The 14,309-nt window shown below is 32.2% G+C and overlaps 2 protein-coding genes across 6 annotated transcripts in view; both read left to right on the forward strand.

The window, feature by feature from the left end:
* The window catches only part of Pax (paxillin), a 73,424-nt gene extending 66,379 nt beyond the window's left edge, over positions 1 to 7,045 (forward strand). For 3 of the 5 annotated variants that reach the window (XM_088268874.1, XM_088268872.1, XM_088268873.1), the window contains 5 exons: positions 252 to 363; positions 1,324 to 1,507; positions 2,536 to 2,889; positions 2,973 to 3,203; positions 5,899 to 6,361. In XM_088268874.1, the coding sequence (XP_088125000.1) occupies positions 252 to 363; positions 1,324 to 1,507; positions 2,536 to 2,889; positions 2,973 to 3,203; positions 5,899 to 6,165 (1,148 nt within the window). In that variant the 3' untranslated portion in view covers positions 6,166 to 6,361. Of the gene's footprint in view, positions 1 to 251; positions 364 to 1,323; positions 1,508 to 2,535; positions 2,890 to 2,972; positions 3,204 to 3,366; positions 3,904 to 5,898 lie in introns of those variants that run through there. The other 2 variants (XM_088268875.1, XM_088268876.1) reach the window with 2 other exon arrangements.
* A 2,891-nt stretch (positions 7,046 to 9,936) lies between these two features.
* CSN5 (COP9 signalosome subunit 5) lies at positions 9,937 to 13,171 on the forward strand. The gene is made up of 7 exons (XM_088268827.1): positions 9,937 to 10,068; positions 10,319 to 10,475; positions 10,556 to 10,659; positions 11,841 to 11,971; positions 12,050 to 12,244; positions 12,320 to 12,587; positions 12,899 to 13,171. The coding sequence occupies exons 2-7, from the start codon at positions 10,324 to 10,326 to the stop codon at positions 13,084 to 13,086; spliced, it is 1,038 nt and encodes a 345-aa protein (XP_088124953.1). The 5' UTR covers positions 9,937 to 10,068; positions 10,319 to 10,323; the 3' UTR covers positions 13,087 to 13,171.
* Positions 13,172 to 14,309: the final 1,138 nt, after the last annotated feature.

Below are 14,309 nucleotides of genomic sequence, written 5' to 3' on the forward strand. Positions count from 1 at the left end.
TTTATTTATTACTATCTGTGCACCCCAATTTGTTTCTGAGAATTTTATATAGAAGTTATCTTACCAATAATAATGTATTTTTAATTCTTCCTCTAATGATTGTGTCATGTGCTTTTTAGTTTTTCCTAAAACACTTATCCCATTTTCTTTATTGAATACTATTTTCAGGAATACAACAGTTATGCCGATATTTATTATTTAACACATTATTTTTAGGCATTTTTAAATTATGAATGAAATTCTTGTTTCAGTGGATGGTTATGGAAAAACAAATGGAGGAATTAGTCCGTCACATTCCGGACCCCATTCTCGCCCCACTATGGATAGCCTCCTTGAGCAATTGAATTCCGAAAATGCAAACGGGTAAATAATTATTTCTCAACCTTTATTATACTATTATCGTATCCATATTCAAGAGCAATCATTTTATCATACTTAGAGTGTTTTAAATTTTATGTATTTATTATTAAAAATAAACATCCTTTGATCGGTATTTTAGTGTAATGAATATGTTTTGACATAGTGTACCAGACGTTATCCTAGTGTTTTCCTTAATGTTTCACTTATACAGAGTGCTTTTTGAGTTTATTTTGTCCATACAAAAATAGATTTGGATAGATTTTTTTTAAATATCATGTGCAGTTTTTTCATTTTTGTTCAGTTTTTTTTTAAGGTTTGCCATCATTGAAAATATGGTGGATATTACCAACAAATAAAGTTATTTTTAGAATTTATGTTTTATTAAATATTTAAAAGAAAAACAAATCTGATGGTTCTCAAATTTTTTAAAAATACCTTACTCATTTAAGGTTTTTATTGAATTTATTTTGTACAATTAAGACATATTATAAATTCGCTATGTAAGCATGGTAATGAGATTTTTAACAGAATAAACTATTTTTCTGTAAATCACAATAATGTAAACTTTCAGGTCTAAATGTATATGGCTCAATTCCCAAAAGTATCAAAATAAATATAAGTAATATTTCACCGTAATATTTATGTGACATTACCCTAGACTGGTACCTGCAAGTAAGCGCAGGACCTTGCCTTTCTGTAACTTTAATAACACTGTGTCGATCCAATGTAATGAATGCCCTGTGCACATAGCTGAAAATAGTTGGAAGAAGAAATTAAACATTAAAAATTATTTTAACTTTTCCGTGGTCTCGCTTTATGAACGGTTATTTAAAAAAATAATGTAAAATTAACCGATCAGAAACAGAACATTCACCATATAGGGGCAAACAATTTAAAGCATTTATATATTTTTTTTTAAATGTTCGGAAATATTGTCATATTCAGAAATGTTGTCATATTTAGAAATGCTGGGACGGGAACCAGCCCTCGGCCGGGTACCAAGCAGGTGACTGTGACTGTTAAAGAGACCGTAGTGGAACCCATGGGACAGTCAGCACGGCCTACCCCGACTCACCCCATACACACGCACGCTTCCAATGCCACCAGGGAACTGGACGACCTCATGGCATCCTTGTCTGAGTTCAAGGTATACATAAACCCAAACCCCAAGCCATAAGCCCAAGTCCACTTCCATAAAATTTTCAGGAAACAACCAAAATATTAAATTTCTTATATTTCTTACAAGGCTACTTCTTTATAATTTTAAAATTCTAAGTATTCTAAGTATGTAACATATGGAATATATTTTGCAAAAAAAATTGTTTTTATGCACAACTTTATGATATTCAATCAAAATAAATTTTATTAAAATTTGGACTTGGACACTTTCATCTTTCAGGATTGCTAAAATATCTGCTTTATGCCGTTTTATCTCGCATTTACTTTTTTTTACTGTTTCGAAATATCATCACTGATGACATTACAGTATGTGTGCATCAAGTAAATAATATTATTTTCTGTCAATTTATTTTTTTGGCAATGAGTTTTTACATCTGCTGCCTTGCCAAAAAGTATATTATTATTAAATTGTTCGGACCTTCGGATGAGAGTGTTAGATAAATGCTCCATTGTCATATTTTAACTTTACTTCTAAACTAGACTTGGCAACTTCAATATTGTTCTTGCAAAAAAATTAAGTATTTAAAAAGCAATTTACAAGATACTGGCAATTAGAACACCATGTATCGGCACACAGCACCACACTGTGAGTTGAAATTTTGGCTCACAAAACTGTTTTAAGACTCCTTTATTGGTTCTAGCACCTTAAAATAGATTTGTTTCTTCTCTCTCTCTCCTGGTGCTGCACTCCTTCCACTTCCCCCCGCTGACTCCAGATGTGTCGTAGTGTGCGTGAATAGCCACGGGCCGAATGGAGGGGGCAACTTTTCAGTTATAATATTGGTCAGCAAAAGCTTGGAACGTTTCACTAACATCCCGGTCTCTCCGGAGTAACTTCGTATACTATAAATACTCCATTGAAGCAACTCAGCACTGGCTAAACAAAACTTACTAAATTAATTTAGTTGAAAGTGTAAATATTTTTTAACTTCTTTGAATGTCGAATAGAAATTTTGGTTTGTAAAGTTTGCGAAGTAATAATTGTCGGGTCCGAAGGTATTATCGGGAGGCGTTCAGCACCAGCAGTACCGCGGGGGGCAGCAGGCGGCTAGAGTGTCGGGAGGAGGAGACCTGGAACGGATGCTGGGCTCGCTGCAAGCCGACATGTCGCGCCAGGGCGTGAGCACGGCGCAGAAGGGCTGCTGCGGCGCCTGCGACAAGCCCATCGTGGGGCAGGTCATCACCGCGCTGGGCCGCACCTGGCATCCGGAGCACTTCACCTGCGCGCACTGCTCCCAGGAGCTCGGCACGCGCAACTTCTTCGAGCGGGACGGCCGCCCCTACTGCGAGCCCGACTACCACAACCTCTTTTCTCCTCGCTGCGCCTACTGCAACGGGCCCATCCTCGACGTAAGGCGTTTCTCATTCGCTATACGTTTACATTTTAAGAATATAAAACATACAAATCTGACCCCGCCCTAAACTGATTGCAGAAATGCGTAACGGCTCTGGAGAAGACCTGGCACATGGAGCACTTCTTCTGCGCCCAGTGCGGCCAGCAGTTTGGAGAGGATGGCTTCCACGAGAGGGACGGGAAGCCTTACTGCAGAAATGACTATTTCGACATGTTTGCCCCCAAGTGTGGCGGCTGCAATCGCCCCATCATGGAAAACTACATTTCTGCCCTCAACGGACAGTGGCACCCCGACTGCTTCGTTTGCAGAGTAAGTATCGTCACTCAAATACACACCATTTTTTTACTGCTAAAGATTTTACAAGTACTACCGGCAGTGGAAAAAATGTGTATTTTATTTGTTTAATTATGTTTACATTATATTTCTTGTAATCTCTGTTTTATCATGTCAATATTTTTGATGCCACATTCAGGATTGCTTACTGCCGGTTCAAGGAAAGTCGTTCTACGCTATGGAAGGAAAACCCGTGTGCCCCAAGTGTGCGGGTGTTGATGAGGATGAAGAATGACACCTTATGACAATGATTCCATTCTAAAACGGATGGATGTCCCCCCCCCCCTTTTATTTCAGCTCCACTAGTCTACATCGAGCAGATATTAAGAGGATTATTAGGATATTGACATAACTAGTATTTAAATCAAATATATAAAAATCACAGTCATGAGGGTTAGGTATGATGAGACTTATGAATGACCCGAAGACCTTTACCAAGAGATATGTTATTCTTGATATTTAAAATTATTTATGAATGAGGATGAATAATGAAGGAAATACCAATATTTTTTATAAAGCTATATTTTTATTTGGTAAATTAATTATTAGTCGCTGAATTTAACTAATTGCTGTGTTGTTATATTGTAAATTATTTGAAAATAAAATAAATAAATAAAAAAAAAAAACAAAAAACAAAAAAAAACAAATACAAAATAAACAAAAAAATAAAACAAAACATTCATACAACCATATGGGACCAACAACTACATTTTTTAGTTGAACATTCCATATAGGATAGTATTCCATATATATCGACAATATAGAATTTCTAATTTGAAAATAAAAATATAACATAAATGCATAATATATGCATGGATAACAATATCAACATGTATGTATGTAGTGTATGTATGTGTCTTTTATTTTAGATGCTTTTTAAGATTGTTCAAATATCTATACATATTACAATAATGATACTGATGATAGCATGAAACAATGTATATTTAAATATTGGACGAGTAAAAGTTATTTTGAAAGCCCTGTTAGTGTGCACCGTGGCCCGTGGCCTGTGGCATCCTGCCAATTCCTGTAATATTTACTTTTAGAATTATGTCAACTTAAATTTAGTCTTCTTCTTGAATAACAAACCTTTTATTAGAGTCTTCCAGACATTTTGTCTGTCGAAAAAAGTTATTTTTTTTAAACATAATGTCTATTTAATTTTTTATCATTAAAAAAAAAAAAAATAATATTGCTTGAATTTCTAAAATATAACTTAATGTCAGGTGGTGATCCCGTGGCTAATGTTGCGGACTCCGTGTAAGAGTTTCTAGGTTCGAGACAGTATCTACACAACTTGTTTCCTATTTTTAATAACAGACTATTTCTTCAAACCCTAATCCGCACCCCATGCTGGATAGGGCACTGCATCATATAAAGGCAGTATTATCTTGATCGTTAACACATGAATGAAAGGTGATCAGTCCTCAAAATAAGAATAAAATCAAAATATAATTTAAAATATTTGTGTACATAATAGGAATACAAATAATTCTTATTTTTCATAAAACTCCAGTAAGCCTAATTAAAATTATAGCTCAACAATAAAAAATTATAAGTGCTACCCCCGAATGACCTTTTTTGATTACTTCATGTCCCCAATTTTTAGTCATTAGTTATGACATTAGTTTTTCTACCTTTGTAATGTAGTGTAGTTACAGGGAGTTTCCAGCTGTGTTTAAACTATAAACAAGTTTTCACTCTAATATGTATTCAGTTATCGTCCAGGACCAGTTCCTGAAGCAGATGACTGATCACTTTGCATTCATGTATAATAATTAAAGATCAAGATAACACTACATCGATAAGATGCATTGCCCTATGTTGCATTGGGTATAGAGAAGGGGGAAAAGGAGTTATGACTGTCTTCAGACTGAACTCTTATCAAATCGATTCCATGAATAACTAAAGGTTTAACTTTAATATAGATAAATATTTGACTGTACATAATTCAAACTCAAATAATAGTGGGTATATAATACATTTAAATGTACGTATGGATCTCTATGATACTGAAGTAAAATATGGGTTTTTTATGAAAAAATATTGATATTTATGAAAATTAATCATAACTTGCTACATTTCTAAATCGAAATTAAAAGGACTCCGATGATCATTACACATTTATAGTATTACTCTTAAGTTTATAATATTTCTCTATTTTACATTTTTTTTTATCAAAATTGAATATTTATAATGGTTACATACTTTAGACTATCCGGAATTGATAATCTAAAGATGTACAAAATAAGAACAATTGATTTTTTTAGAGGATTGAAAATATATGCGTGAAATCATAAAATCATCTTTCCGGCAAAAGATCGCAAGTATCAATTTTAAGAGAAATGTTTGAAAACATTTTTAGCTCCTAAATAATAATACATATATATTTTTTTTAACTTTCTTTGTGTATGGAAAGAAAATAATATATATTTTTTTTTAACAAAATACATTGGCCACAATTTCACATAATTATTTATTTAAATACAAATATTTAATTTAGTTATTTAGTTCTTTAAAAGGTTTTGGCTCTTAACAATTTTCTTTCGAAAAAGGGTTAAACATCAAGTTGTATGATTGTATGAAAGTATGTAATATCTATGTATCGATGCGTGTTTTGGAATTACATTTTTACCTTATTTTACTCAACAAAATACGGTTTTACCAACAGGATTGTAGGCAGCCATTCCAGCTGGGCTCCTTCTTCGACCACGAGGGTCTGCCGTACTGCGAGACCCACTACCACGCCAAGCGGGGCTCCCTGTGCGCCGGCTGCCACAAGCCCATCGCGGGGCGCTGCATCACCGCCATGTTCCGCAAGTTCCATCCCGAGCACTTTGTGTGCGCCTTCTGCCTCAAGCAGCTGAACAAGGGCACCTTCAAGGAACAAAACGACAAGCCCTACTGCCACGGGTGCTTCGAAAAGCTATTCGGATAATCCCTTGTTTTGTAATACCAAACTCTCCGTATTACGTAATATGTACCATTATGTTTGGGTTCACATTGGCGTGGGGTTATTAAATTTATGCATACATAGTAAGCGCAAGTAATCTAAAGTTCAATTTATCAGAGAAAAGAGCTTAAATTTGATTTAATCCTAAGGGACATTATCCTGGATTAAGTTTTGGACCAAATCACGACGGCCATTTCCAATGATGGTCAAGAAGAAGTACAAGTAACACATGGCAGAAATATGCTGTCAGCTGATAATATTGAATTGGGCAACCGTAAAAACCTAAACGAAACAATCCGAATACATTGGAATCTAGCTAAAATACAACTTAAATTAAATAGAGAAATGTGTAACTTGAATCACTTTTGCTGCAGGCTCTCTGTATGCAGTTAAAAATAATACTTTTGAGAAGTGTAGAAACAGAAGTGAATGCGTCCATTTGTTTTTTGTTATATTCTTTGCAAATCATTGAAATTAAGAGCGTTTAACTTATTTTCTTGTAATATACAACAGTCATCTAATTAATTTGTCATTTCTTCTAAAAAAATATTATCTCCTTGATTGAAATCTTAATCTCATTGTTGGGTTGTTCAGGTGACACTTTCATGCCTGTTTTTACACTTCATTTCACCTACGTATTTATGTATACCATTAATATTATTCTTTATCACTATTTTGTTTATTCGATCCTTTCAAAGGACATAAGAATTTTAAACACCTGGCCAAAAGATTTTCTTCCTCCAGTTGTCAATAGATATTTAAGTAGATATTATTACATACATAATGTGTATATTGAATGATTGTCTGAACCCTTGTATTAATGTGTACTGTGAGTTATAAAGATCAATAATGTCCATTTAATAAATCGTAACAATTTAATTTATTACTCATTTTGTTTAGGATTTGCACTTGGTCTATTTGAAGTATGATGAGAGAAATTTAAAAAAAATCTTATTCATAGAAGAAAATTATCTCTCAAGGTAGCCTACACCCCTTTATAATGGAAATGTAAATATGTATTTTTCTTTTCTTTTATAATTAAAAGTATTGCACGTTTTCTCTTGATCAGACTACTATTTAACATACTAGTGAAGTGGTTATTTAATCCAGTTTATATTTTAACAGTGCTAAATTTATACACATTTATTTGATAAACTTATTTGTTATTATTATATACTCAACTGAATGACAAACAGTCAGTGCTTACCCAATATACATATATATATATATATATATATATATATATATATATATATATATATATATATATATATATATATATATATATAAATATATATATTTATTTTTTTGTCCGCCTCCGTAGTGTAATGGTTAGCGTGTTTAGCTACCGTGCTAGAAGTCCCGTGTTCGATTCCCAGGGAGGGTGAAAATAAATATTAGTTATTTTACACTGTAATATTTAATGAAAAAAGTTATGTCTCAGAATGTTGTATGTGTTCATATATAAATATTTTACTTTAATAATGTTTCTTTAGAATTGGATATTTATTATACATTTATTCAATGGAATTATATGAATAATAAAAACAAAATCACCGGGTTTATAACAATTTAAAACAAAAATTATAAATAACAATTTACAAGCAAAAAATATTGTATAATTGATTGGGCATCTAGAAGTCTGGCAAATTTATTTATTTTCAAATTTACCTTTTGTGTGCATTTGAGATAACAATAAAATTAAAATTGCTTAATGTTTTAAAAAAAATTATAATATTATTTTTACTCAATGTTAATTTTGCTTAACAGAGCTGTACGTTCGGTCCATAGTGCCTTTATGAAATTTGATCAATTAATAAAACCAAATAATATAAACATACAATTTTTATTTAAATATAAAAACATTTTCATACGTAATTCATTATCATGATTTGTATATCAATTGCATTACATATAAATATTTCTTTATATTGTTGTCCATTGATTTATCAAGGTTTTTTTAAAAAAGCTAATTATTAACATTTAGCTACAGATTTACATATCAGACAGTATGTATAGTAAAAAAATATCAAATAAAATTGTTTTGTGCTTCTTCTTGGAGTCAGGACTACAGAACTCCTGCCCAGAAGCTTGCCATATCGTCGGCTGGTGTTTCGGCTGTCATGAAATCGACCTCCAAGCAGGATACGGGACACGGGTTGCAGCTGGCATTAGTTGCTAGTGATTAGTTGTCTGCCTCTCTCCGCAGTTGCACTGGTCAGAACCCTTCAGTTTCTACTGGATGCTTTGTGACCCCATTTTTTTGATCTTCCTGTCCCTTCCTGGGGTCTGTTCAGAGACCTCCAAACATTCCAGCCCTTGTCATGTCCCGGCTGAATTTTCTCAGAGGATGTGTAATGTTTTTTTTTCAGCGAGTTTTTAAAATTTTTGTGTTTGAATATACCATTTGAGTAGTGGTAGATTGATCGATCCCGAAACCATCTGATGACGCATAATGTCATTGCAATACGCACCATTAATTAGGTGCAGATATGGGCAAGAATAAAAATAATTATGGTGATGTTTTTGTATAATTTTACTGGTGATTTTTCACAAACCTATACAAGATTGCACTGGCTTTTTTAAATAAATTTAATTTTAAACAAATAAATTAATTTTAATTTCTTTTATGTTGAGCATTCAATGGGCTGTTTCCATAAATATTTTTTAGCGCACATGAAGAAAGCAGTTGTGGAACTGACGCTAGATTATTTTGTGTTTTTATTATAAATAACATAATGTGCCAAACCTAAGTATGGTGCATTGCTTTTACTTTTATTGAATAATAATTATCTAATCTATAGTATTAAGTAAAGTTGTTTGTACGTGTATGTGCTATTAAATTTATATACAAATTTTAACTGTTAAATAAACATGTTAATAAATATTTTTTGTTGTTTTATTTTACCCTTCCTTTTGAAATAATACTGGTTATAATCGCTGATTTATATTTAAATTTAGTTGGGAAAAAGAAGATCAAAATGTTTCGAATCTATCAATAAAAAATTATAAATTAAGCAATTATCTTTATCATCCTATGACAGATTAAACACAAAAAATGTTTTTAAATAGATGTTAAGTAGAATATAATTTGTTAATTTTGTATGAAAAATGGCTAGTCAAAATAATTTAAGATTAGCGAAACAGATTTGTCATTTTAAAAAAATGTTTTTGTTTTTATTATGTACAGAAGCATTTCATTTTTATAAACTTGTTAAATACAGTGGAACCTCTCATAACGAATAATTCGTATAACGAGTTTAAAAAATGTGTGAAAGTTGGACCCAAAGTAAAAAAGTTATGTAGAATAAGAATTTATTTTCCATCCGAACCCCCCTCCCGGTTAACAATATATCAAAGCGTTATTTTTAAATGGTGACCACCGCTATATAGAATAAATACCATCTGCTATACCAGTCCAGCTTTAATATCTCTAGAATTCCGAGGCTAGTTTTTTTTGTCATGACAGCAACCTGAAATCATTTGTATATTCCTGATAACGCTATGGATAATTTGTACGTCAACTAGAAAATATCTATCCTCAATTTTCCTCTTAAATACTTTGGTATTATTTAGTAAAAGAAATATCACGTAATTTTTGCAAACTTTTTGCAAATTATCACGTAATTATTCATAAGACGAAATGATTCCAGTCAATTACTAATCGTCCGTATTTTCTTCTAGCCACTCATATATCATAGACCTTTTCTTCAATTTGTGTCTATGGTATAAAGGAAAGAAAATCATAGATAAATTGAATGTATCCTCGATTTCCGACTTGACTGACATAAATAATTTGTCACTTTTGTCGTTTTTGTGTGTTCTGAGCATTGTGTTCGCCGGTATTTTGACGATTTATTTAATAATAAAACGTCAAATAATTGAAAGGTACTTTTTGTTATTGTTGTAAATATTCTACATTTTGTACACAAAAAATCAGCGTTTCGAACAAATATTATTTTATTATGGGATGAAAAAGGCTGTAACAATAAATCTCATATGTAATTGTACATTTCCCATAATAGTTGGTTACTATTTTTTCAATTTAAAGCTGAAACCGTAATAAAAAGACAGAATCTCAGATCATTACATGAATTAGGTTATTGTGAAAATTATAATTCACGCTTTTATTTTGTAGTAATCATGGCGTCGACAAGTGATTCGCAAGCAAGTACGGCACAAAAATCTTGGGCATTAGCGAATAATATAGACGTAGTTTCCAGCGTTGATGAAATATATCGGTATGACAAAAAACAACAGCAAGATATTCTTGCTGCTAAACCGTGGGAAAAAGAGTGAGTAAAGTAATTCATTTGAAAAAGATGATTTTGGCAATGTATGCATTGTATCCTGTCATATTTATTTATTTTTTTAGTCCCCATTTCTTCAAAGACATAAAAATCTCAGCCCTGGCATTGCTGAAGATGGTGATGCATGCAAGGTCGGGCGGAACTTTAGAAGTTATGGGGCTTTTACTCGGTGAGTTTAGTATTATAAGATAATTTATTAAATGCAATTTTTTTGTATTTAAAAAAAATATACAAGTTTTTTTTATGTCAAGGTTATTTCGTGGTTATCAATTTCAATATATATTCTTGTGTAAATGATCTATTTCAAAATAAGCCTACTTCTTTTTTTTGGATATTATACTGAATGTTTGACCTTTTAAGTGCGGCTCCGGCACAAATATCCACGGAAAGGCTCTTCAACTACATATTTATGCAAACAATATTTTTGATGCATAAACCTTTAAAGCAAACTAAGAAATCGTCTTATTAACGAGAACCTGGATATGTGGTTAAAATAACGACATACAAACCTGACGTGATCTTACTTTCAAAGGATATGCATGGACATTATTAGGAATAAGCAGTCTTATGGATACCTTACATTCAATAGATTTTAAGGAATAAAATCCTTAAAATCCATTGAATGTAAGGTATCCATAGATTTTAAGGAATAAAATCCTTAAAATCTGTTGAATGTAAGGTATCCATAAGACTACTTATTAGGAATATAATCCTTATTATGTGTGAAATCAAGTTTTATTGGGTGTACCCGTAATTTAATAAAGGGCTAAAATTATGATTAAGGTGTACTAGAATTACAAACAGATTTGGCTCTCAAGATTTTTTTGATCATTGTATGTGCATATTTGGCTCTTTGACTAATAAGTTTGATCATTGTATGTGCATATTTGGCTCTTTGACTAATAAGTTTGATCATTGTATGTGCATATTTGGCTCTTTGACTAATAAGTTTGATCATTGTATGTGCATATTTGGCTCTTTGACTAATAAGTTTGATCATTGTATGTGCATATTTGGCTCTTTGACTAATAAGTTTGATCATTGTATGTGCATATTTGGCTCTTTGACTAATAAGTTTGATCATTGTATGTGCATATTTGGCTCTTTGACTAATAAGTTTGATCATTGTATGTGCATATTTGGCTCTTTGACCAATAAGTTTGCCGACCACTGGTTTAATCGATCAGAGATGCATCACTACATTAAAATATGGATTACCTTTTCTTGTGAAATGCAAACACGGAATATTGACAATAAGGACATAATAGTGTTACACTGTTAGTTGTCATTAAGAATTGTGTATTTATTTTGGTTGATTCACATGCACCAATACTTGTATTTATTTATCAGGGAAAGTGGATGCTAACACAATGTTAGTGATGGATTCCTTCGCTTTACCTGTGGAAGGAACAGAAACCAGGGTCAATGCACAAGCCCAGGCATATGAATATATGACGGCTTATATAGAAGCTGCTAAACAGGTACATATTATCGAGTCTCCTATAAACCTGCCAAAGTCCTTTAAATTTGTGTAACGTTATTGCTTTTGTTCTCTATAGGTAGGAAGGCAAGAAAATGCTATCGGTTGGTACCATAGTCACCCCGGCTATGGGTGCTGGCTATCCGGAATAGATGTCTCCACACAGATGTTAAACCAGAACTTCCAGGAACCTTTTGTTGCCATAGTAATTGATCCAGTGAGAACCATATCTGCGGGAAAAGTATGTCTCGGCGCATTCCGAACCTACCCCAAGGTACACCATAAAATTGTATTATTATTTGAATGTCAATTTGTTAAAATGTTTCTTTAATTTATATAAATATTTTAGGGCTACAAACCAGCTAACGAGGAGCCATCAGAATATCAAACAATTCCATTAAACAAAATAGAAGACTTTGGAGTACACTGCAAGCAGTACTATTCCCTAGAGGTGTCTTACTTCAAGTCCTCGTTAGACAGAAGGCTCCTCGACTCATTGTGGAATAAATATTGGGTAAACACCCTGAGCAGTTCTAGTTTGCTCACCAATGCGGACTATACAACTGGGCAGATATTCGATTTGTCTGATAAATTAGAGCAATCGGAAGTCGCTCTCGGTAAGTATTCTGGCAGTCCATTTGTATTATTTCTCCAAAAAAAAGTTGAAATATTGGAGTGCTGTTTCTCAATGACCAGGGGACAAATTAATGGCTATTATGCACCTTTGCCTAATTTTTGTCTTAGTATAAACTCTAAGATCTTCTAACTTCTTTAACGTAAATCTGTCCAAATAGGTTACTAAATTTCTTTCAAGCTTTATTTTGTTTTTAATTCATGTAATTATGCATGTTCTAATGAACCGAGGCAGTAAATTGATAAAAATAATGAAATATCTTCAACTAGATAATTGTAATGTTTAACTCTGCAGGTCGTGGTGGATACATTGTTGGTGGTGCAGATCCTCATGAAAAACGGACAGAAGATAAACTCATGAAGGCTACTAAAGATTCCTGTAAAACCACGATTGAAGTTATTCATGGACTGATGGCACAGATGATTAAGGATCGGCTATTCAATAGTGTATCAGGAAAACCCGATAATTCAATGACTGAATAATAATTCAACATTTTGTACTGATGACTATTCTCCTTTTTGTATTTGTATCTCTTTACTTGAATAAATGAATATTATATTCCATCAACTCTTGTTTATTGATTTCGATACGATGCAGTGCCCTATGCACCATTGACTGCGGATAAGAGTTAAAAAAAGATATATGTATATTGTTTATTTTTGTCATAATAATCATTGTCAAATATCTCTAAATAGACAGCTTATTATATATTTTATTTTTAATATGCTGTCTATTTAGAGACGCTTCACAATGATTGCCATAACAAAAAAAAACAATTTTTTCTAACCCTTATCCACACCCAATAGTGCATAGCGCACTGCATAGTATTTCCGCAATGTTATCTTTATCCTGAACTGGATTAATTCAGTGATTTATTCACTCTAAATATTTATTCAATATTTCCCTGGACTGGTAGCTGAAGCGGAGGGCTGATCACCTTTCCTTCATGTGTCAACGATCAAGATAACACTGTTTATATGATGCAGTGCCCTTTGCACCATTGGGGTGCGGATAAGGGTTTGAAGATGAAGGCAAGGTGATCCTCCTACCCTTCGGGGACCATTCCAGGGTAATATTAAATAAATATTAGAGCGTAAAAGCACATTATAGTGAAATAAAGAGGATAATTTTGAAGAGTCCTTCGACTTCAGTTTTGGTAGTGTCGCGATGTTCTAAATCATGTTTTAGACATACTTAGTTGAGAGTGGCACAAAAAATGCTTTTTGTTGTTGGATTATTGATAAAAATCAAAAGTTTTTGTTTTAAAAACAGTAAATAATACATATTTATTTATTGAAATGAGGAATATATTCTTCTAACCATATTTTAACAGAAATCAACAAAAATAGTGCTACAAAGAAATTTTAAATAAGTATCGTATTTATGTGGATAATTTATTAAATAAAATGCCAGAATTAAACTCATAAACTATCATCAAATACAATTAAGTGTTTTAATGGTAAGAACAAATTGAGATTTTATAAAATTAAATTGTCAGCTTTCCATTAACATTTTTAAATATTTTGCAATACATAACAATACATTTTGTTTGTTTTTATAAGCACCAAAAATAAAAGTGAGGCTTGCTCAAAAGTAATACATACCTAAGCAAATACAATATATATCTAAAAAATGCATATTCTTCATGAATGTTTACAGTAAATTATAAATCTAGGGTTTATTAATCTATTTTAATATTTCCAAC

This window comes from Brachycentrus maculatus, unplaced genomic scaffold, assembly GCF_059751285.1.
Source record: "Brachycentrus maculatus isolate JH-2025_06_01 unplaced genomic scaffold, ASM5975128v1 h1tg000334l, whole genome shotgun sequence".
Lineage (NCBI taxonomy): Eukaryota > Metazoa > Arthropoda > Insecta > Trichoptera > Brachycentridae > Brachycentrus > Brachycentrus maculatus.

Coding starts and splice junctions, on each gene's coding strand:
- CSN5 (XM_088268827.1), top strand. CDS start 10,324: ATGGCGTCGACAAGTGATTCGCAAGCAAGTACGGCACAAAAATCTTGG. Junction 10,476..10,555: donor GCTAAACCGTGGGAAAAAGA/GTGAGTAAAGTA, acceptor TTATTTTTTTAG/TCCCCATTTCTTCAAAGACA. Junction 12,588..12,898: donor GCAATCGGAAGTCGCTCTCG/GTAAGTATTCTG, acceptor TTAACTCTGCAG/GTCGTGGTGGATACATTGTT.